This window comes from Tenrec ecaudatus, chromosome 6 (genome assembly GCF_050624435.1).
Source record: "Tenrec ecaudatus isolate mTenEca1 chromosome 6, mTenEca1.hap1, whole genome shotgun sequence".
Taxonomy (NCBI): domain Eukaryota; kingdom Metazoa; phylum Chordata; class Mammalia; order Afrosoricida; family Tenrecidae; genus Tenrec; species Tenrec ecaudatus.
In genome coordinates this window covers 168,075,095-168,098,663 of record NC_134535.1, presented here as the reverse complement: position 1 = coordinate 168,098,663, position 23,569 = coordinate 168,075,095, and the positions used below count along the sequence as shown (strand labels likewise).

The window sequence follows — 23,569 nt, the reverse complement described above, 5'->3', positions numbered from 1 at the left end:
TGTTGTCATCGCTGTGTTCTCTTTGTCACTTTGTCCTGCTATGCCTTGTTTTTGGGGTGCATATTATTATCTCTGCAGATCTATCTAGACAGGCTGGAATGAAGAGTCTGGAAGAGAAAGCCACAGCACCGATGGTTTGGGGGGACATGGGAGAGGGAGAGGCGGGGTAAAGAGGTGGTGGTGGCCAACCCAAGGACAAGGGAGCAACAAGTGATCCAAAATTAGTGATAAGGCTGGTATAAGAGGCCTGGTAAGGGTAATGTAACCAAGAGAAATTACTGAAACCCCAATGAAGGCTGAACATGATAGTGGGAACAGACGAAAGCTAAAAGAAATAGAGGAAAGAACTAGGAGAGAAAGCGTATTTATAGAGGTCTAAATACAGGCATGTACATATGTAAATATATTTATATAGGATGGTGGGGAAACAGATCTACATGTATATATTTATAGGTTTAGTATTAAGGCAGCAGATGGACATTGGGTCTCCACTCAAGTACTTAGTCAATATAAGAACACTTTGTTCGATTGAATTGGCATTCCATCATGCACACCTTCCCTACACGATCACTTAAGACAAATGTGTGCATAAGCAAATGTGGCGAAGAAAGTTGATGGTGCCCAGCAATCAAAAGATATAGCATCTGGGTGTTAAAGGCTTGCAGGTAAACAAGCAGCCATCTAGCTCAGAAGCAACAACTCCCACATGGAAGAAGCACACCAACTTGTGTGACCATGAGGTGTTGAAGGGATCGGGTATCAGGCATGAAAGAACAAAAATTCTTATCATTGTAAATGAGGGTGAGTGAAGAGTGGAGACCCAAAGCCCATCTATAGGCAACTGTACACCCCCTTACTGAAGGGTCACAGGGAGAAGACAAGCCACTCACTTTGCGAGGTAGCAACGATGAAACATGTAACTTTCCTCTACTTCTTAAATGCTTCCTTCCCCCACTATCATGATCCCAATTCTATCATACAAATCTGGCTAGATTGGTATAGATAAGAACTGGAAACATAGGGAATCCAGGACAGATGACCCCTTCAGGATGAGTCGTTGAGAGTGGTGACACCTGGAGGGTGGCAGAAAGGTGGGGTAGAAAGGGGGAACCTGATTACAAGGATCTACATATACCTCCTCCCTGGGGGATAGACAACAAAAAAGTGGGTGATGTCGGACAGTGTAAGAGATGACAAAATACTAAAAACTTATAAATTACGGAGGGTTCATGAGGGAGGGGGGAGCCCCCAATAAAATGATTTAAAATTATATATATATATGAGCAAAGAATGAATGTGGGAGGAAGAGAGCACTGTAACTGACTGCGATGTATATACAACCCTTTTTAAAAGGTATAAATTTAATGATGGAAATGTATGATATGTGACTTTTGTATCAATAAAACTATTTAAAATTTAAAAATAAAAAGATATAATCTCTAGGTGGCAGAAAATTTAAAAAGAACCTCAAAGTTAACAAAAAAGTTATCTTATCAGCTACATACTCCAGAACATAAGTTTCCAAACTTATTTGGCCTACCACTCCCTTTCCAGAAAACAAAGTTAGCATGGGGCCCCTCTCCCTCTGAATTAAAAACCGTTGTACTATAGCTCATAATCCAGAGTACAGTGTAGGTATCTGCTTTTGCAGTCCCCTGGTCGATTGTTCTACTGCCAGGGAGTGTTATCAGCCCCTCTGGGAAACACTGCTCTAGAATTGAGTTGACTATGACACCAGTATAAGGACATGTTTGGTAAAGTGTAAGGGCAGCAAAAATAAGGAAAGCCCCCAACTAGATGAACTGACTACATCAGTGAACTCGGGCATAGGAACAACCATGCTGGCACAGAACCATGCAGTGTTTTATTCTACTGTGCATAGGATCCCTATGGGGTGGGGCCAACTGAATGGCACCTAACAACAAGATGACCAGTATAGAACCACGTGGCAGGAGAGTTCTACCTGGGTTCTCCCTGTATAAGGACAGGAGCTAGTAAGGTCCTATTCCATCATATAGAAAAGCATTGGGCCATTAAGACCAAAGAAGTTGCAAAAAGGGTAAGATAATCAGCTTTTGGTGTTTATAAACTAGAAGCCCTAAAGGAAAAAATGACCAACCAGGAACCTCAAGCATGTGTTGAGGGAGTCCAACACACATTACCTAAAAAGCCCCAAGTCAAAAAACACAAAAACTGGTTAGGAGCAATGAGCCACATTAAGCAACCTTTGAAAAAAAGAGTCTGCTGGTTACCAACAACCAAACCATTTTCCCCTCTTCCTTACTAGCAGAACTCCAACTTTATTGAGAGTTCAATGGACTCAACTTTTAACACCACATTTCGCAGACTTCCTAACAATTAACTAAGTTTTCGAGTTGGGCTTCCAGGAGAACTCATTTAAGAGGACAATTCAACTTGAAAATCACCTTTGAATTTTCCCTTTAGTCTGAAAGTTAATCATGATGACTGCCAATCTAGCTGCCATGATGTGATCATGGGACCACCTTACAAATGAAAATCAAGTACTAAGGATAATATAAAAGGCAAGCAGGAAAAGCTTTCCTCTAATTACTTCACAGAGCTGCCATAACAACTCTAATATGCCTGCCTGGACTCCTTTTAAACTAAAAGCATAAAACCAAACCCACTGCTGAGAGTTCTGACTCCCAAGGACCCTATAGGCAGAGTAAAACTGCACCAAGACTATTTATGTCTATGGGAGCAGAAAGCCTCATCTTTCTCCCTAGAGCAGCGGGTGGGTTCAAACTGTTAACCTTGTGATTAGCAGCCCAACACACCCACATCACCTTCCTCCTAATGTGTAAAAGCCACTATAACTCAAACTCAATTACTAGCAGCCAAACTTGAATAGGAATCCCAAGGAAGAGAACAGCTCCTAAAGATTACATTAATTCAGTCAAAATGTATAAAGTATATATCACTATCGTAAGCTAGCAAAAGGGGAATTCCAAAATCTGAGATGCTTTAAAATAGGTCTATTTTAAATGTTCAAATATATAAAAAGAGGAATATAACCCTTAAGAAAAAACTACAGCAATTACTTTTTTTTTTACGTATCAGGCAATTCAAAAAAAGAAATAAAGGTGGATATTCGGAAAACACTTCATGCAGGATACCAGTAAGCATAAATTTAAAGAGATTATCCACAAAACAGATATGAAGAGAAAATATGAATGAAAAATTGAAAGACAAAGGGGAGGGAGGGGAAAAAAAAGAGGACCTGATGCAAGGGGCTTGGGTGGAGAGAAAATGCCTTGAGAATGATTGGGGCAGGGAATGTATGGATATGCTTTATAAAACTGATGTATGTATATGTATGGATGGTGATAAGAGTTGTATGAGTCCCTAATAAAATGTAAAAAAAGAAAAGAGGAGAAAAAAATGATTAGGGCAAAGACTGTACAGATGTGCTTTATACAATTGATATATGTATATGTATGAACTGTGATAAGAATTGTATGAGCCCCAATAAATTGTTTAAAAAAAATGATAAACGAAAAAAAAAGACATGAAGAATGGAATGTATATTCCAAACATGCACTTAATCAACAGTTCCAGGAGAAGAAAATATAAGAGTGACAATATTTAAAGACATAGAACGAATGTCTAAAACCGATGAGAGCCCTCAAAAGGAACAAGCAGACCCAAGGCACAGGCACACTAAACTGAGAACCAACAGATTCACTGTTAGCAGTGGTTACCATGACAGAAACTAGAATACAACTTATGGTTACAAGAAAATGCTATTAACTCAAAATTCTGTATGTAAATATCACACAAGAGGGTATAAAATAATGCAGTTTAGTAATCACAAGAGAAAAAAACTACTATGAGGTAAACTACAAAGAGAGGGAAAATGTAAAAGCAAGGGAAGTAAGAGTTGCAGTGAGCAAAAGCATCAGTAATATTTAAGTCCAGACTATAAATATACAAAAAAATAACAAATTTGGAAGATTAAAGATACAACAATCATGATAAATAAATACAAAATCAGATTTTATTTTTAAATAAGTTGAATGTAGCAGTCATTACTATAAATGCAAACAAATGACATCTGCCTATGAAAGATTTCCAGACTGCATTTTTAAAAAAGGAAACTTTATTTCATTTACATGTATGTTCATTATGGTACAATTTGTAATAGTGAAAAATTAAAAACCTAAAGATGGAAATAGTGATATATTTACGTATCAGAATACTAAAAAAAGAAAATTTAACTGAATTCTTATGTATTAATGTTGCTAGATCCCAAATTGCATGACAGTACACATCCAGATGATACCATTTCTACAAAGCATACTACTACATTAGGTGGACCATGCCAACAATAAACTGATTAAAAGTTGACTCAGACAGACTAGGGAGAATCCACAAAGAAATTCAACTGAGATTTTTAAGTGCATTATTCACTTAAGCAGAAAGAAAGATATGAACTAACTACAAAGAACTGACATTTGCTATTTATGGGTGAGGAATGTGTAGATATTCATTATGTTCTATACGATTCAAAAATACAATAATCAAATGTATAATACATTAAATTTGACCTAAGCATGTAAGTCAAATAATTTTACAAATTCATAATGATGTGTATGTAAGTATCTTCCTTAAGCAAAGATTTAAAAAGCAAAATAGTACAATCTCGAACCATGTATTTTCGATCGCCTCATATGCAGGCAAAAGCACACGAGCATAGATGCTGAGACGGTATCTTTCTCGGGGACTCGGGAGGCTGGGCTCGCAGCACTCCACTGCAGCACTTTTGGCTGTGGGGTAGGGGTCAAGTGGAAGGTAAAAAAGAGAATCACTGGGGAAGTCACTCAAACACCAATGAAGTGGCCTTGAATCTTGCAGCCTCACCTTCTAAGGTTGTACAGAAATAGTGGGCTTTTTTTGTTGTTGATTTTAATTTACTTGAATTACTTTAAAAATGTAATTGTGAGATTTCGAAATATATGGAGAAAATTTAAGTTCCCATATATTCACCCAAAAAGGAGGCCGAGCAGATATGGCTCAGCTCCTGACAAAAAACATTAATATTTCAATCAAAGCTAAAGTAAAAATGTCTTAGTAACACCAATGTGTAATGGGTTTTTGACCACTTAATTTTGCACAATCCATCCTCAATGCATAATATTCATAATCTAACATATCTTCCTACTACATGATAAAAAATTGTACAAGGAGATAAAATTTTAAGTCATTTCAGTCTGAGGTGCTTAAGAATGTTTTAACTGCTAACCATTCTAAGTCTAACCAAAAATGGCAGGAAAAATTTAAATTCAAATTAAATAAAATACACATTTCTTCTGAGTGAACAAAGCTTCAAAGAGTTAAGGATAAATTTTCATTATCAAAAAAAAAGAGGGATATTTCCTTATCCTTTAGTTCCATTTTCTACTAACTTTTTGAAGCTCCTCTTATATAAAGAGCATCCTTTGAAATCCAATCAACTTTTTTTCCCCACTATAAAATCGCCACTCCCCTGAGAAGAGCTATCCTCAGTTCACAGGACTCTCCGTAACTGCATTTGAGTAACTTCACCCCTAGTGCCCGGCCATAGGAGACTTGGTTTTGAACTATGGGGTGCTAACCTCACAATCAGAAAAGGAAAAGGCTTTCTACTAGCAATCAACAGTCTCAGAAACCCACAGGGGCAGTTCTACCCGGTCCTACACTGTCGCCGATGAGTCGGAATCGAACAGATGGCAGTGAATCTGGTTTCTGAGTTTTTGAATGCCTGGCCCACAGGTGGCAAATTGGCCGGCAGGTGGACACTTGGCCAAGCCAAGCCAATGGGGTCTTCTCCTCAAAGGAAAAGGAGCTTCTGAGATGTCAGCCCTCAGTCAACTCTCTTAAAGCAGGAAACAGAAAATATCATAAGCTGAGATATGACCATCTTTCATGACAGAAGGCAGTCATGCCAAGGCAATTAAGAGCCTTGCCTCTGTATTCAAGACAAGTCTGGGTTCCAATCATACCCATAGGAGTGCTGATGGCATAGTGGTTACCAATTGGGCAGCTAACAGTGATGTCAGCAGTTCAAAGCCACTAGTGGACCTGTGTGAGAAAGACCTGCTCAGTAAAAATGTACATCCTCGGAAACCCAGAGACAGCTCTACCCAGTCCTACAGTCACTCTGAGTCAGATTCAACTCTATAGCAGTGAATGAGTGAGTGAAGCATAACCTAGAGTCCAGGTAGACAGTCTTAAAAACTGTCATGCCCTAGCCATAAAATGAGAATAACAGACCACCTCATCTCATAGATTTGTTGCCGACTCCTTGATTCTTACAACCCTATCCGACAAAGGAGAGCTGCTCCCTGAGGTTTCTGAGATTGTAAATGTTTACAGAAGCAGATAACCTCACCTTTCTCCCATGGAGGGGCTACTGGGTTCGAACTGTCCACGTATTTAGCAGCCCAATGCATCACCCACTACGCTACCAGGGCTCTTTTGGCACACAAGGAAGTTAGGAACTGATCAGTGAAGTAGCATACCAAAAAAGCAAAAAATAAAGACAGTCAATTCCTTTTTGAAGCACCAGTATCTATTTTGGAGTTCTTAGATGATGCATACTGACAGTAAACTGTCCTTTCTCCAAGTTTTAGTTTCTCTCCCTTTTTATGTTTGTCACTCTAGGACTTTAAAAGAGGTTGTATCTCTTCTTTAAAACTTTTTATGTTTCTACATCCCAAAGAAGTAGAATAGTTGAAACAAGTACCCTAATATACCTTGGAAAATAACTACCTTATTCACCTTGACATTTTGACCACATTTATAAAGGAACAAAATAATTCAACAAGTGGCCCTTGAGGGGAAAAAGCTTTCCATTACTCTCCATTAATGATGTATCTACTCCTTTTGTTCATACCCACTCTCTTATTTTATTCTTTTATTCTGGTTTGAATCTGTTGGTAACACTCCCTGGAATAGCTTCCCTTCATGATCCTTAACTGATCAATGAAATCATGACTTCCTTTGCTTGGTGATCCATGCCCTCCCACCCCCAACCATCCATGATTCAAAGGGGAAAGGGATGCCATGGGGGAGGGGTGTACAGGAAAAAACATAAGACACCTATAAATACTTCAAGTCCTAAAAACCTTAGATTCCCTGCCACCTTTGCGAATTCTCATGCTTTGAATGGTAGAACAAACTAATTTCACCACAGTGCACTGTCAGAAAGAAAAAAAGTGCCTATGAATAGAACAGTGCTGAGACACACAACCCTAGTTATTCAATCATTATTTCTGTTGATTGAAAAGAAATGCTTCTGCTTTTGCAATACACCTAAAGAAGTTGAAATTTTTTGACCTTCTGTAAAAATTTCGAGCCAACACAAAAGGTATAAAGTACCACATTTTTTTTTAATTTTAACTATTTATTAGGGGCTCATACAATTCTTATCACAGTTCATACATATACATACATCAATTGTATAAAGCACATCTGTACAGTCTTTGCCCTAATCATTTTTTTCTCCTCTTTTCTTTTTTTACATTTTATTAGGGACTCATACAACTCTTATGACTGGGGCAGGGAATGTATGGATGTGCTTTATACAATTAAAGTACCACATTTTAAGGTGTTCAACACTTTTGCAGGACAAACTAAGATTAAATCTTGTTTCTCCCTGATATTGCCAATTCTACTGGGTAAAGAAAAAACCGATTCCCTCACACAAGTTTACAAAAGTGTTCAGAAGAGACGGTAGGCAGCCAAGTGAAATGGGAAGATTGTTATGTCCCTTGCTCATGAGCAGATGTAGTAAACTACAATAGACAGTAAAATCCTTATTTTTCAAATTAGACAGAACTTAGCAGAATTGTCCATATACCTTCCTTTAGCTGCACTGCCATTATATTTTAACCATGGTTCATCAAGTTAATCTCCATAGCTAGTTCACATGTTCCTAATTCTGTATACATAATCAGTGAAGCCCAAACTTGACTTTGTATTTTCATTCTTTTCAAAATATCCATCCATATAACTTATGTAGTTCAATTTGTTGTTCAGATTTATAAAATCTATTTAAAATTGTTGTTATTTGGCACAAATTCTCTCTTAAATTACAGTCTCTGAACAAAAGTCTGTTAACTCTTCACACTCCAACAAGTATACAGCACCCTAAAGTACTCAAGAAGTATCTTGGTATTGCTGACAAATCCTTACCACTCTGGCTGCTCTCTCCTGAGATTCACATTTCCTGCAAAACCATGGTCCAGTAGGAACTTGAACAATGCCATAGCAAGCTGTAGGGAAATATAATGTTTTAGGAAATATTAAGATTTAAAGGATTGTGAAATTCAAGTACCCTTCAAAGCCCTGTTAAGCTACCTCTCAAACTATCTGAGTTAACTTGCTTTACAAAGAATTAAAACATTTTATATTCTCCTTGTATTTAAAATTTTAATTAAACTTAATTAAAAAGTAAAATTATTACATTTCCAACCAAAATGTTAAATGTCATTTAAGTATTTTTCATACAATTTTTGTTTCTTTGAAAAGGACATTGGGTAAAATATAACAGTTTTCATGAAGTTAGGGATTTCATTTATTCCTATATCTTTTTTAATTAAATATTTTATTGGGGGCTCTTATAACAATCCATATATCAGTTGTCATCAAGCATATTTGTACATATGCTGCCATCATTATTTTCTAACCCTTTACTTTCTATGTGAGTCCTTGGTTGGTATCAGCTTTTATCCCTCCCTCCTCATGACCCCTTCATAAATTCTAAACTATGATTATTTTCATCTTACACCGACTATTGCCTCCCTTCCCCCATGGTTTGTGTTTGTCCCTCAGGGGAGATGGGTGTTAGGGGTCTATCACTGCAATCAGTGCCCACCTTCCTTCCCTCCTCTCCCCACCTTTCCACTACCCTCAGGGTATGGCTACTCCCATTACTTTTCGTGAGTGGTTTATCTGACCTGGATTCCATCTTATCTGTACCTGTGTACATGTTCAGATCTAGCCAGCACTGAAAGGCAGGACTCTGCCCTGGTTGATTCATCCATTCCTTGTGAGCCTCCTGTGAGGGGATGTCCTGTTGTCTACAGATGGGTTTTGGATCTCTGCTCTAACCGCCCTGGTTCTCAACCTTTTTTTTGTTGTTTTTTGGGGATTTTGGGGGGGTCTTCTGGTGCTTGTTACCTGATTTGGTTGACACCTCATGATGGCACAGGCTGGTGTACTTCTTCCATGTGGGCGTGTTGCTTCCGAGCTAGATGGCCACTTGTTTAACTTCAAGCCCTTAAGACCCCAGCCACTGTATCTTTTGATAGTGGGGCACTATCAGCTTTCTTCACCATATTTGCTTATGAACCCATTTTGTCTTCAGTGATTGTGCCAGGAGGGTCAGCATCACGGACTGCCAGGTTGTTAGAACAAAAGTGTTCTTGCGTTGAGACAGGGCATGAGCAGAGGCCCAAAGTCCGTCTACTACCTCAATTTATTGCCATATAAATATATGTACACAGGCCAATACCTCTATTTTTATGAATTAATATATTTACATATGTACATACCTATGTTTATACCTCTATCCATAGCTTTGCTTCCTAGATCTTCCCAGTTTCCTTCTGATTCTTAAATCTTACAGCTTAAATCACAAGTACTTTTACTTAACTCTAATGAAATCATTTCTAAAGAATCTTTCGACTGTCGGCGGAGTAATCCCAGAGATCAAAAAAAATAATCTTTCAAAATGAGAAATTGATTACAGAAACTAAGTATGTTAAATGTGAGATGCTTTCATTTATAAGAAATATAAAAAATAGACAAATTCAGAGAAATAGAGAATTGTGGTTGCTCAGGGCTACAGAACTTGGGGTGAAATGGGAAGTGATTGTTAACAGGTATGAAGATTCTTGTTAAGATTGATGAAAATGTAAAACTAACTGTGGTGGAAGATTTCACAATTCTGTCACTATACTACTACAAATCATTGAACTGTTCACTACATGAGTGAATTGTATGGTAGGTGAATATATCAATAAAGCTGTTATTTTTAAAAAATGAAGCATATGCTTATTGCTAAACATATAATGGGACGGACCCACAACTGTGTGACTATGTATCACAACTAAACCGCCACCTGATTTTAACAAATTAATATCAATATAAATAGTTCAAAAAATTTTCCAAAAATCTAAACACTTTCAATTGACATTCTCATGAGTTTACTGAGCTTGAAATTAACACAGCTTTAATAGACGTTTTCTAAACTCCAAATGCTAATTTCTAATACCATTAAAACATTTGAAAATAACACAGTATAAATGTTATATAAGCTGGAACACCAGGCTAGTGTTCAAGAATTTTACTCTAAAAGTCTAACTTTATCTTTTACATGCTGCCTTAAAAGGTTACATTTTATCATGGAAAAAAATTAAGTTTAAGACTGAGATGATCTGCATGTGAAAACTTATCATAGAATTCATAAGAAATAACTAATCAATGCTGGCCAATGAAAACTGTTAACAGAAATATACACCCCAGGCTCAAAGAGCTTGACAAATGGTAGGTTTGACACACAATGTCACTCCTTGAAAAAAAAAAGAAACTTCACTTTTCCTTAACAAGATATTGTGAACATCTGCCCTCTCAGGTTAAACTCACGATCTCAAAACGACCACCACTGCATGTTACACCTCTGAAATTCCATTCTATCAAGAATGCACTTTAGCACCGTATTTCGAGTTTCCTCTCTATCATTTGATAATCCCTCCCAAAACACCTCTAGCCAATGTCTGCAGCACTCAAGGGGAGAACAGGTAGAACTGTGAATACACGGGGAGAGGGTAAGAGTCACCAATAAATGAGATTGGTTCAGTCGAAAACTTCAACGGCCAGAATGCCTTATTAGTTTCCTCTGCTCTTTTGGGGCACCCCAAAAACTCACCAAATGGAAATTCTCAAAAATAAAGTAGGATGCTCCTTAAGTCTGGCGACACCCCTTCTCTTCAGTAACACAAACCGAACCAGTGGTTAGATGCAGCCACTTCAACAGTCTCACCCACCAGCCCCGGCCAGCTGAGTCACAGCACCCGTGCACCACAGAAATGGGGGCGTCGGCCCCTTCTCCGCAGGAGCTCCCTGTCACCAGGCGGAAGGAGCGGTGCATCTGCCAGAACGCTCGGGTGCAGCTTTCTGCTGCACGGAAGAGGCGAGGCATGCCCCCTTTCTCCCCTCGCCCTCCCCAAAGCAGCCAGCCGCATTCCCCAGGCTGCCTCCATGCCACAGGAAGTCTCCAGACACGCTGCGGCAGACGGGAGACGGCAGCGAAGGGGGAGGGGTCACAATGTTCCCAAGCCCACTGCCACGGTGACAGGAAGGAGGGGCGCAGGCTCCGCGCCCCCCCCCGCACCCACTGTCCCGGCCCTGCAGCACCCCTCCCCCGAGGTCCAGCGTGGGCCTCGTTAAGTCCCCAGCCCCTTGGCTCGCAGGCGGCGACTGAATGACACTTCCGAGAGTGAGCGCCGCATCACATGACAGTGCAGGCCGCAAGCACTTTCTCCCACAAGCACGGCCCACACCCCTCGACTCCTCAGCCGACCCTGCGAGTAAATCCCGGGGCCGCGGGCCGCGGCCGGGCGGGGGCGGGGCGGGGGGAGGGGCGGAAGGGGAACTGGCAGTTGCTGCCAAGGTGGGGGAGAAGCGGTGACGGTTGGGAGCAGGCCGGGTTCGGCCGGGCAGTTGGGTGTTTACCTTGATGCACCGCGACGCTGCAGCCGTGCCCGTCGCAATAAACCAGCGGGTTCTCGGCCCAGCCTCTCTCGTCTGAGCAAACGCAACAGCCTCCAATCATCTCCTTCATACTATGGGAGACCTCGTCCTCCAGTGACACGGGCCGGTCGCTAGAGACCATCTAAGAGGGAGTTGGGGGGACCATTAAAAACACATGCAAACCAGTTAGTGCCCCCCACCCGCGCGGCCGCCCTCGGCCACGGCCCCGCGCCCGTCCGGGCGTCCGGCCCCCGCCCGCCGCTCGCTCGGGCTTTGCCGCTCAGTCACTCACGTTCCGCACAGGAGTCAGGAGCCATGTCCTTGCTGACTCCCCCCACCTCCCCTCTACCGCCTCCTGCGAGTCTTCTTCCCTCCCCACCTCCACCCGGCCGCTAACGCAGAAGCCAAGAGAGGGCACACATAATCAAGTAGGCCTCCGCACAGGCGCACTGGGGAGGGCTCCCGCTGGGCCAGGGGCAACGAGGGAGGGGAAAGAGGGCTGCGCTTCCTCCTCCGAGCGTCACTCGGCGTGCGCGCCCACCCGCCCTGCGGCGCGTGTGGGGAAGGAGGCCGAGAAGAGGCGACGTCTACGTGCGCGCCGCCGCGTCCAGCCGGCAGCCCCGGCCTACCTCCCAGGCCTCCGTCCCACCCCCGCGGCGGTCACAGCCGCCTAGGAGAGCCGCGCCGATGGGCGGGGACCTAGTGCAGCCGGCGGCGCGCTGAGGCTTGAAGGAGCCTGCGGGGGCGCGCACGCGGGGGCGGGGACGTTGGGAACGCGTCCTGCTGCGCCAGTCGCGCGGGCTGCGTGTGCACGTCGCTGCAAGCCCAGGGGAAGGGGAAGGGGAGGAATGAGAAGAAAAGTATGCTGGGGTTGCGCCGTGGAGCAGCAGCTTGAAGGCACTCCAGTTAGGGGATGAGAGGGGTCATCTCCCTGCACAAGGAACCCTCCTGACGGCATTTACCTCAAGAATTGGCCTGAGGGGAACGGGTTGGCTATGTACACTGGGTTCCATGAGGGGTGTAATGAAGCATGGCTTCCTGCAGTTGGCCATGCTGACTTCACAGTACTGCCACAGGCTCTCCACCCATTAAATTCACATCCTGGAACCTACCCAAAGTTCACCAAGGGGGAGTGAGTGCCACCAAATCCACCGCCTCTTTACACGCCACATTGGCTCACTGTGATGCACAGTGACAAATGAGCGTGCATCACAGACTGAAAGTCAAATCTGTATTAGGACTATACAGAGAGAGGACTAACAACGTCAAGGCTACCTTGAGCTTGGTATGTAAAAGTACTCGTGGTTGTTTACCAGGAATAACAAGAAGGAAAAACACACCAGTTGCCATGGAATCCATAATACGATGATCTGCAAAATGCAGTTACATGATGCTAAACGATGAAGGGATTTAATGCCTCCTAGTCAGTCACCAAGATATAATGAACACCAGGAGAGAATGGAGTCCGTTGTGATTGAGGATTTCTCAGATCAGGTTATATTCTTCAAATGCACTCTTGAAATTGTGAGGTCATTTCAGTGGCAGTAAGAAGAAAAGGAGCTCCCTCAGGAACAGAAAATGGCTTAGGCCTATCCCAGTAGATTAATTAGCATACCTGGCTACTAAGCAAACTAGCAAAATCTCTCCTTCCCAGCCCCTTTGCATCCATGTAAATGGAATATCCAGGGTTTTTTTAAGTGTCTAATGACAAAAGTTTAGTAGGAAATAGGAATGTACGGGTAGATTATTTAAATAACCAGAATGACTGTAAGGTGAGTCCATGCATGGCTTTGAGTTAATATACTGATACAATTTGGAAGTTTATCAGAAAGTAGAAATACAAAGTGATTCAGAAAATGCAGTTATATGATGCTGGAGGACCAAGGAACCCAAGGTTGGTCTCCAAAGGACATTAGTTAAGACTTTAAAGGCATTCCAGAAATGTACACCCAGAAATGTAAAAATCATTTTGAAAAAAGCATTCCAAATGTTCTCATAAAGGGGGAGAAAAGTAATATGGTCTTTTTTTTCCATTACAAATTATTTACTAGACATCTGAAAATTACAACATTATACAATGCATGCAAATACTAGCAAGATCATTTAGATGCATTAAAAGCTAGTGAAATCTGTGGTAATAGAAATAGTAAACGGAAGAAAATACACTAAAACATTAAAGGGGCACAAAAATGTGACTCTTCTAGCTATTAGTACATTTAGGAAAACATTATTACAATATTAATACTTAAAAGTGTAAGGAGATGGCAACAATAAATTTCTGAATGTAATTTAAATGTCATTGAAAATAAATAAATGTCATTGATACATACTAAAAAACGGCCTTCGAGCAAAATTATACTGTTCTGTGGATGTTAACGGCATACTGATCTTTACCCTCATACAAGACTAACATCCAGTTCCTCCACAGATTCCTAAAGATAGAATAATTTTGAGTAAAAATCAATGTGAAACTTGCCTCTTCTAAAATCTGTTCACCATTGATACATGAGGTTAAAAATACATTTCTTCCATTTTTAATGTATTATAACTTAGTTCATCTGATGGAACTAGTTTATCTAAAGAATGATGGGTACCTGACCTTATTCTACAACAAATGTAGGTCATTATTTCCACACAAAAAATAATTTCAAAAAAATTTTGAACTTTGAAAAAATATGCACTACAGTACAAGATAACAGGCCTATATATAAATAATTGTACCTGAAGCAAAAATGTGGTTAAACTGGTGTATATATAAAAACTGAAAACAGTAGTCAAAAATTTAATTAATAACCTAACATGGGTTTGAATGTGTTCAAATGAGTTAGGAAAGTTCTAAGAAAAAAAAAATGAATGTAAATAAGTCATCCTCATTTCAACACATGAGCCATACATAAAAATTTTCCTTATAAATTATAAAACAGAAGAAAAAATTTTAATATAGTTCTATAAACTATGAGGAAAAGGAAGAATAATAGATATTATGGAATAGTTCCGATGCAGTTATTTATCTATTCAATAAATATTTATTGATCATTTACTATGTACCAAGGTATATGTCAGATGTAGGAAAGCAGTAAGCAATTTATATATCAATTTACATTTTAATTGTTTTAAATTAAGATACTAGAGGGGGTTTCAAAAAGTCTGTGGACAAATAGATTTGAAAAGGAAATATTTCCCTAGCTTTTTGAAGCTCCCTTCATATTGGAAAACTACAATTTATAAACTGTTAACCCTATTAGTTGGTTTTTTTAAACACACCATAGGTCTTACCAAGTGTCTTTCAAAAAAGGTATGTATGTATATGTACACATATGTGTGTGTTAACAGACACATTATAAAAATCAACAATTGGTTAGTTTTTATTGTAATATATTAATTCTCATTCCAAAAAGTACTTAACAACATGTACTTAAATTTCAAGAATTGGCAGAGTTCGTTTGTTTTTTAAATACAATATAAGGTAAGAAAAAATGACCACAAAATTTATAAAATAACTTGACAGAAAAGAACAATTTAGTTAGGCGCCTAAAATAATGCTAGCCTTTAAATCTGATTCTACAATCTCAACAGAGCCTTTTAAAAAGTGGACATATAGTACCTGTCCAAGAAAAACGTGTGGTATCCTAACAGCATCTAACTCAATACTGGCTCATCTGTTTCTCTGAACTGATCATCTGAGGCACATCAAAAAATTCAAGAATGTTATGATGAAACCTTTAACCCCACTATAATGGAAAACTATATTTTTCTTTTATGGGTAATATCTTCTTATAATTTCCTTTATTCCTTAACCTAGGCACCAAATATTTTGCTTTTTCCTTATCATTTTTAAGTGGATACTATGAAAGAAATACTTAAAACTACAAATGATTCCTATTTGTAGTTTTATTGTTTTCGTTCCCCTCTCCTTATGCATATTATATTTAGTGTTACACCTATTGTTAAAGTACATTTGCATAGTTTTCAGAATAAATGTGCTTTCTGGAACTCAGGTTCTTGACTTCTATAGTGTTTAAAATTCAATATTGGCTCTAAGTTTTAAATAAAAAGTAATTATTAGAATTGATGTATCTACTAAATTTTGTTGGGTATCTGTAATATAAATATGTTTAGAAAACTCAAAAGGGAAACAGCTCTCTTTTATGATCTGTGCAAACCTCCAGATCTGTCCTTCCATACAAACGGCATCTCTGGATAAAATTTTGTTTTGCTTATCTGGTGACCTGGGGTTATCTTGTACCTGAAGTTTATTGAGTCATATACTAATGTAACCATGATTAAAATGTTGAGCTAGTTCTGAAACTTGCTATGATAGTTATCTCACTACAAATGAGTAGTTATCTTCTACAGATACAAACTCACACATGACACCTATATCATGGAATACCATTCAAAATTTTCTAAAAAGGTGTTCCTTTTAATGATGTTGCAAATTAAGATACTAGAGATGGTTTCAAAAAGTTTGTAGACAGAGATTTTTTTAAATAACGGATTATTTCCACTAACTTTTGAAGCCCCCTTGATATTAGTAGTGGAAAACTCCATTTCATAAACGTTATTAGGTGATTTTTAAAAGATATACGGCAGTTCTTAACAAGTGTCTTGCACATAGTAGGCCCGCAAATGCTTGCTTAATGTACAATATTAATGTTTAGAAGCCAATTGCAGACTAGGAATAAAAGCAAAACTTTACATGTACAATTGAATTGCATTTCCTAGGTAATGATTAATAGACATTTTCAGATAATTGTTTTTTTGGAATTTTTCAATTGTTTAAGTTAATATAAATACAAAGTTTTTATTTACCAAATAGTTTAGAATAGTCCTCAAATGTTAATTAACTACCTTTCATGTAAAAGTAATCATTTTATTAGAGAAGTTTAACAACCATATTAATGATAATTTTAGAAAGTTTAATATAAATCTAAAATATTAATTGTGCATAATCTAAATAGCAATTTAGATTTTTTTATGAATCAAGATCTAATATCTACTTTATAGGTTTGACTTGGTTAAGTTTGTGTTTGCCTACAGAGCAATTCTTTGTGCAATCAAATTTATATTTATTGGTTATATTTAGTTTTTTAATAAAACAATGCAAAATTCATGATCTAAAAGTTGCTTTCAGGTCTTTGGAGTGTTACACAGTTCCCTGGAACGTTGTAGAGTTGAGCTTTTTCACCATGATGCAACCATTTTTTAAGGTATTAATACTTTGACTTTTCAGACAATCAACCATATAATGGAAGATTGGAACTGTAAAGTCCATGTTCCCATTTTCTACTGACATTTAGTATTTGCATTGTTATAATTACAGTGTGATTTAAATGATATATTTAGATGTTTACAGAATACAGCTACAGGCGATGTAAGGGGGAAAAAATACTGGACATGGAAAGAGGAAAATCAGTTTTTAAAATATAAAAGAACCAGGAAATAAATTAAACATATCTTACACTGAAAAAAACAAAGGGGGTTGGGGAACCAAACTGAATTACTAAAAACTACTTGGACCAAAATAGGTCACTTTTTAAAATTTAAATGTTTTCCTTTCTGAAAGGGGCCACTGCTTACCAAATCCAGAAACAAGCCCAAGAATATGTTAATTAACTTCATTGTGTCCCAGAAAGAATGAGGCTGGCAAATTCAGGTTTTTTATTCTTTCTATTAATAAACTGTCTGGTACATCTTAGATTTTTAAAATATAATGTGTATATTTACCCCATTGAAACTGTACAGTAAAGTGCCAAAGACCAACATGACCCCATAGGGTGAATCTTATGAAGCTTAACATTCCTGACGAATTAAGCACATAAGCTGAGGATCATTTTTACCAGTCTGTCTTTAGTACGGCGCTTAAGAGTGAAAATGTAGGTAATTTTTATGTCGTGGCACTTTACCCCAATTTTAAAAAGCAACGATTCTAGGTGCCTATAGAAGTGGAAAATAAAATGGTATACAATTAAAGAACGGTATTAATAAAGACTGGCCAGGAATGCTGTATGCCCCTCTCAATCTCCACCCCATTCATACCCTCTTTGCCACCCAGTTGTTTTCTCATTATCATGATTTGTACTATCTACATTTTTACCTGAAATGAGAAAAAAAACCTGAAAAGTAAAAGGTGTAAAAAGATCCACTTTCTATTATCAACATAGCAGATAACCGTGCAACAGTTATTCGAAATATTAAAAAGCATATAAATAAAAATGTAAATTGGATCAAATCTTGGGGGGAGGGTACTATTGGAGGGTGAGTGAGGAAAGGTATGAGCAGATTGAGAATACTTAATTTTCAACGCCAATTTTGTTTTTTCTGCTCAAACCTTCCTAGAGTGACACATCAAATGACTTCTTGTATAAGAATTTCTCCTACATTTTGAATTAGCTAAGTGATTTCTAAGAGGAAATGCAAGTTTAAAGCGATGGCGCCCAAACTCAGTGTTATTCTAAATGCAAACAACTTCCACAGCATTCCAAAATTAAAATCACGAGCACCACTATCCTTAACTGACTCTTGAGGGATCTTGTCAAGCAAATGCTTTTTAAGGACATTATCTATTAACCTCTTTCTTGTAATTCTAAACTTTGTCAAATGATGTTTTCATGATGGCGTGTGGTAAATATAATATTCCATTACAGATCAATTCTAATGGGCTTTTTCCCATCCACCTTGGGAAACACTGCTATATAGTACAGAACCCACACTAAAATGCCTATCTTTAAAAGAATTTCCACAAAGTCAACTATAAATCTAAGTCGAAATTACTCTATAGCTCTAGAAACATTTGGACCACCAGATTCAGCCTTGTCTTGAAGACTCTCAACCACTGTTGGAAATCTTTTAAACACTGCCGTTTGCCGAAAAATTTCTTCTACGTACTTCACAAAGGGAAAGTTTCCTAGATGGGTTGCAATTCATTTGTTTCAACACGCCGTGCAAAATGCAAAGCTAAACGCTTTTCCCTTTTAACAATCACTGATTTTGAAAGTGCATTTGTTTTGAGCAAATCGACCCTGTTTTTGTGAGGGACACTTCGATGCTTCCTTTTTAAATTAGACTTCTTGTATACAAGACAACCGAAGACAGCGAGGCGTGCTTTTCCAAACTCTCTTGAACCTGGACATTAATTTTTGGAATCCATACGTTGAAAGGTATTTTAAAACCTTACATAACATGCTCTAACTTTCCTGGATCCCGAAGGGGGGTAAAAAATGACACAGTCGTCTCGATATCGTTATCATTTCTTTTAAAGCATTCTTCTAGTGCCTTCGCTTTCCATGTGTGCCCGGCTTCCTTTCCTTTTAGCAACGTTTTACAGCCTCCTCCCGGCAAGGTCGGGAGCCTCCCGAGCGGGACCGTAAAATCCGCCGCGCGGACCCCCGCCCGGGCCGGCGGGTCGGGGCCGTGGGGGTGGGGACAGAGGGCGGCGTCGGCCGCACGACCCCTCCCCCGGGGAGGACGCGCCGCGCGAGCGGCAGCGTGAGAACCGAACAATGGGAGTCGCCCGCGCGGTGGAGCCGGGCCAGAGCCGCCGGCTCCCGCTTCCTCCGCCGCGCCGGCCGCGCGCCGAGCCCCGCCCCCCGCGGCCCTCCCCGACGGCGTTCCCGCGCCCGGCCCGCCGCCCGCCTCCTTCCGGAGGGCCGCCCCTCCCCCCGGCCCCCACCCCAAGGTGCTTCCTGAAGCGTCTGCGGCGGCGGCCTGCCTGCTAGTCTGTTCACCTATTTTTAAATTTCCTCCTGTGTTTCAAGAAGCGGGTGGGGAGTCTCACTTCTCCCTGAATGCGGGCTTATTTCCCTCAGGAAAATACCTAGGAGACACCACCCCCCACCCCGAAAAAAAATCTGTGAGGAAATCCAATTTTTAAAACCTTTAACCCTCACCCCAGCTAGTGTTTTTACCGAGATTTGTAAAGTGCACTGAGGCCGAGGGCAGCCGGCAGAGCGCTCTTGCAGTGCCTGCTCTACAGACTCATTGTAGATCTCGGCTGTCTGAGGAGAGGGCAGTGTGTCCAGCGGACGCTGCAAACCAGCGTCTTCCGGGACGAAACACAAAACGGGGAGCGTGGACGAGGGAGCGACCGGAGAAGCGAGGCCGCCCGACTCGCCGGGGCCGGGGCGAGGGCGCCGCGGGGGCTAGCCCGGGAGGAGGCGGTTTGCCTTCAAAGGGAGCTGACATGGTGGCGGGTACGCGCCTGGCGACACCTACTTAAGAGGATGAGAGAACGGATGAAATGAGGTGGCTTCCGCACAGGCCGCGGGGGAAAAAACAACAAAAAACCAAGTCGGAGGGCGACGGAGGAAGAGTCCCGGATATCCCCTCCCCAAGTTCCCCCGGAGAAGCGCTGTGGGTCGGGAGAGGGCGCGGGGTGAGGCGGGCCCGCGGCAGTCAACAGGTCCGGTCTGCGGCGCGGCGGCGGCGGCGGGGCCGCGCAGCTGGGGAGCCGAGCCCCCTCCCCCCTCGCCCCCTCCCTCCCTCCCTCCCCAGAGGCCGGCCGCGTCGGGAGGGCCCGCGCCACACGCCCCGCCCCGCCGGCCTGCCTCGGGCCACTCCACCGCGGCTCGGGGGGTGGGGGTGGGGCGGGGGTTCCCTGCTGGAGAATCCTCCCCTGGGGCTGGGGGGGAGGCGGGGGGAGGGGATCGAAATCAGGGAATGGAGGATTAGGAAAGACTCGAGCTCGGCACGAGCGCGGCCCGCGCGAGGGATCCTGGGTAAAAAGTGGCCGCAGGGCTCCGGGAAAGCGCGGCGAGGAGCCGGGGTCAGAGGTCAGGGCCCTGGCCCCGGCGTGCAGAGCACCCCCACCCCACCCCGCCCCCACGGGAATGCAACGAACAGAAGGAACCTTCTTTCTTGCAGTGCGGCAGCGCGCACCCCTCTTCCCCGAGCTGCTTTTCCCGGGCTGCTGGAGAGAGTAGCTCCAACTCGGCTCTCCTAACCCCACCCCCTTCCACCACGAACGTTCATCCCAACTCTACCCTTCCTCTCAACTCTCCTCCCAGCCCCCTTTTCAGGGCTAGCAATAACGCAGTAAATTTGCTTTAACAACAAGTGGGGGTGGTTGCCTTTACTCCTCCCTCTCCACTCTCCTCCCCCTCCTCACGCTGTGGCTCTTGACACTACTACAAACCAGGACTATAAACATAAACATGTGTCACTGTAACAGGGCAGGTAATATACGGATTTGGGGGTGGGGTCCAGGGGGTTTAGACGCCGCTTGGAGGAGCAATAAAAACTCGTGTTTCATGTACTCGACGACTTTGGGGACCGACACACAGGCACACGGACCCACAAAGGCTCACTTTACTGATAACCAGCATACCCCAAAGCAAATACGTTTTCATGCGAATCCCACTTCTTTCCCAGCCACCGCTGCCATTCCTCCTGTTAGCAAACACTGGCGTCAATACTTGAATCCCCTTTTCCCCTTCACAATCTATTTTCAAGGCAGCCATAGAGATCATTTTTCGAACTAAATAGTAGACCCTTCTCTTCCCATAAACGGTATTCACACATAACATGGGTTGAAAAAAACCTTCAAACAGTAAGAAAGGTTATTTAAATGACTGATAAAATCTGATATGTAAAGGCTATTTCTTGAACCGACCCTTCATGCATCCAGCAACTTCTGGAGATTCGCCACTGCAAGCCTTTATTATTATTTAATCTATATTTACACTACCGCTCAACTTTTATTTCTCATTCTTAGTTCAATAATGCTAGCAACAAATAGTTAAGGTAGAGTAAGGCCAATCTTCTCGCAAACTTTTTGGCTTGAAACCGAAGGAGATTCAGAAAATGTTCATGAGGAAGTGGTTCCCTTTGTTCTTTCATTGTTTCTCTAAGAACTGGCGGATACAAGGACAAACACTTACCTTCTCTTCTTTTTGCTCCAAAACTCAGACGTTCCCATCAGCTTTAAAATAGACAATCCACCTTGAAAGTAACTAAGAATGTCTGAAGAGTTTGTATTTCATTCTTTTTCGCCTCTGCCCTCTTTTAGCGTAGGATTAGGTTGCCGAGCGAGCACGTTGCTGCAAGCTGTAGCCCCCCCGCCTTAGTGAATCGGTCACGTTTAGGACCCTCTAAGTCCATCCTAATTCTGCCAGTAGAATTGAGGGTATTGGAGCTCTAAACTTTCAAAAGAAAAGGGGCCTGCTGCTAACCAGAAAACTTTATTTAAAAAAAAACAAACACCATGAAATTTTCCACTTTTTGCACCACATCACCAAATGAAATTTACAAAAAAATATTAAATATTCCTTCCATGAAAGCACTTTTAAAGTTTATACTTAGCAATAACATTGCAAGATAGATGACGTGAAAGTCAGGTTTGTATGAGAATTTGATGGAATGAGTGCGTTTTACATAGTGTTTGTTGTGCCATGTGTTTCTTTAAAGCACAAACAAAACAATATCAGAGTTGAGAAAGGCCAGAAATAGAAGTTTGGGTTATAATGTTGTGGAAGACCTGAGAGGCGATAGGCGTTCATTTGAAATTTACTAGAGCAAAATTTGGCTTCAAAAGGGAAAGTGAGTTTTTCAAAGTTAAAAGGCTTAATTTGCACTCTATGGTTCCTAAATTTTTTTAAAAAGTGAATTTTCTGATTCGTTTGTGATACTGTCTGTGTTTAGTGCCCAGTCTGATGGGCATTACTGCCCAGCCTTATTTAAATCTGATTATGATGTGATTTGCTGATGTCATGAATAGAAAATGAATCTGTGCATCTCTAAATGCAAACGTAGGGTTTTTTGATCTCCCACTTTTTTGTATGTTCCCTGCAGCTGCAGCCTTGGAAGATGGTGATTGGCTCCAATGCTCCTAGAAAGATTTGGGCTGAGGCCAGGAGGACAGAACCAGAAGATTCCCTTTCCAGAGACCACGAGGTCCCTCAAGTTTTTTGTCTTTCCTTGTTTCCCCTATGAGGGCTCCGAATTTCAGTATGGCTTCCAAGGCTCATGCGTAGGCCTTGATGCTTGGTGTCATCACTTCAGTCTCTACACATTTGGCCCCTTGTGTAAAATAAACACAAACTTGGGCAATCCAAATAAATTGTGTTTCTTGGTATTTGTGTATTATTTTATATATCAACTTTGAACCCTACTTTCTCGGATTTTTTACATTCAGGATCAATTGTGAAAGGCCCTTGTGTCTCATAGGGAAATACTGCAAGAAAACAAGATAATTGGGGGGAAAGGCGGTTTGCAGTAGGAAAAGTGGCTTTTCTTTGATAGCATTTAATTGGAATTAAAAGATTCTTCAGCTGTAAACATTATTTATTCAGCACACATAAGCAGGCATTGTCTTATCACCATAATTATGGTGTCCTTTAAACTGGCTGATAGCGGGAAAGATAAGGGATTGTGCCTGTAGATTCAGGTCAGGTCTCATTCCTTTCTTTTTCCCTTCCTCCCTCTCCCCCCTCTCCGTCAAGCCCCACCCCTTCCTTACTTGGGGACTAGGGTCCCCCACAGCCCTTGCAGATGGGGAAAGCGGGAGATTGGGGCCTACCCATTCCTTACATCAGGAAAGTGATTTTATACCTCTCTAATTTTATGCAATCCATTACCTTGGCACCTATGTTTACAACTGCTTTTTAGCTTGCAATGCGTGGTAACCCGAAGAGCTGTCTTATTGCTCACCTGTATAAAATATTGTCCACTGGCGTCTACTGCTTTACCTTTGTCTATTTTTGAAAACACACTCTTTAGGACTTTCTCAGAACAAAGCCTCACAAAAACCCCTTTACCTCCAAGGATTTGCAAATTTATAAAGGCTGCATTGAATTCAAGATGGGTCAGGGAGCAA

At 41.2% G+C, this 23,569-nt stretch overlaps 1 protein-coding gene across 5 annotated transcripts in view; it reads right to left on the bottom strand.

Moving 5' to 3' along the window:
• Nucleotides 1-12,268, bottom strand: part of MLLT10 (MLLT10 histone lysine methyltransferase DOT1L cofactor) — a 229,093-nt gene extending 216,825 nt beyond the window's left edge. For 2 of the 5 annotated variants that reach the window (XM_075552468.1, XM_075552469.1), the window contains exons 1-3: nt 12,050-12,268; nt 11,740-11,899; nt 8,197-8,276 (exon numbers count right to left, since the gene is read on the bottom strand). In XM_075552468.1, coding sequence (XP_075408583.1) covers nt 8,197-8,276; nt 11,740-11,899 — 240 coding nt within the window. In that variant the 5' untranslated portion in view covers nt 12,050-12,268. Of the gene's footprint in view, nt 1-8,196; nt 8,277-11,739; nt 11,900-12,049 lie in introns of those variants that run through there. The other 3 variants (XM_075552470.1, XM_075552471.1, XM_075552473.1) reach the window with 3 other exon arrangements.
• Nucleotides 12,269-23,569: the final 11,301 nt, after the last annotated feature.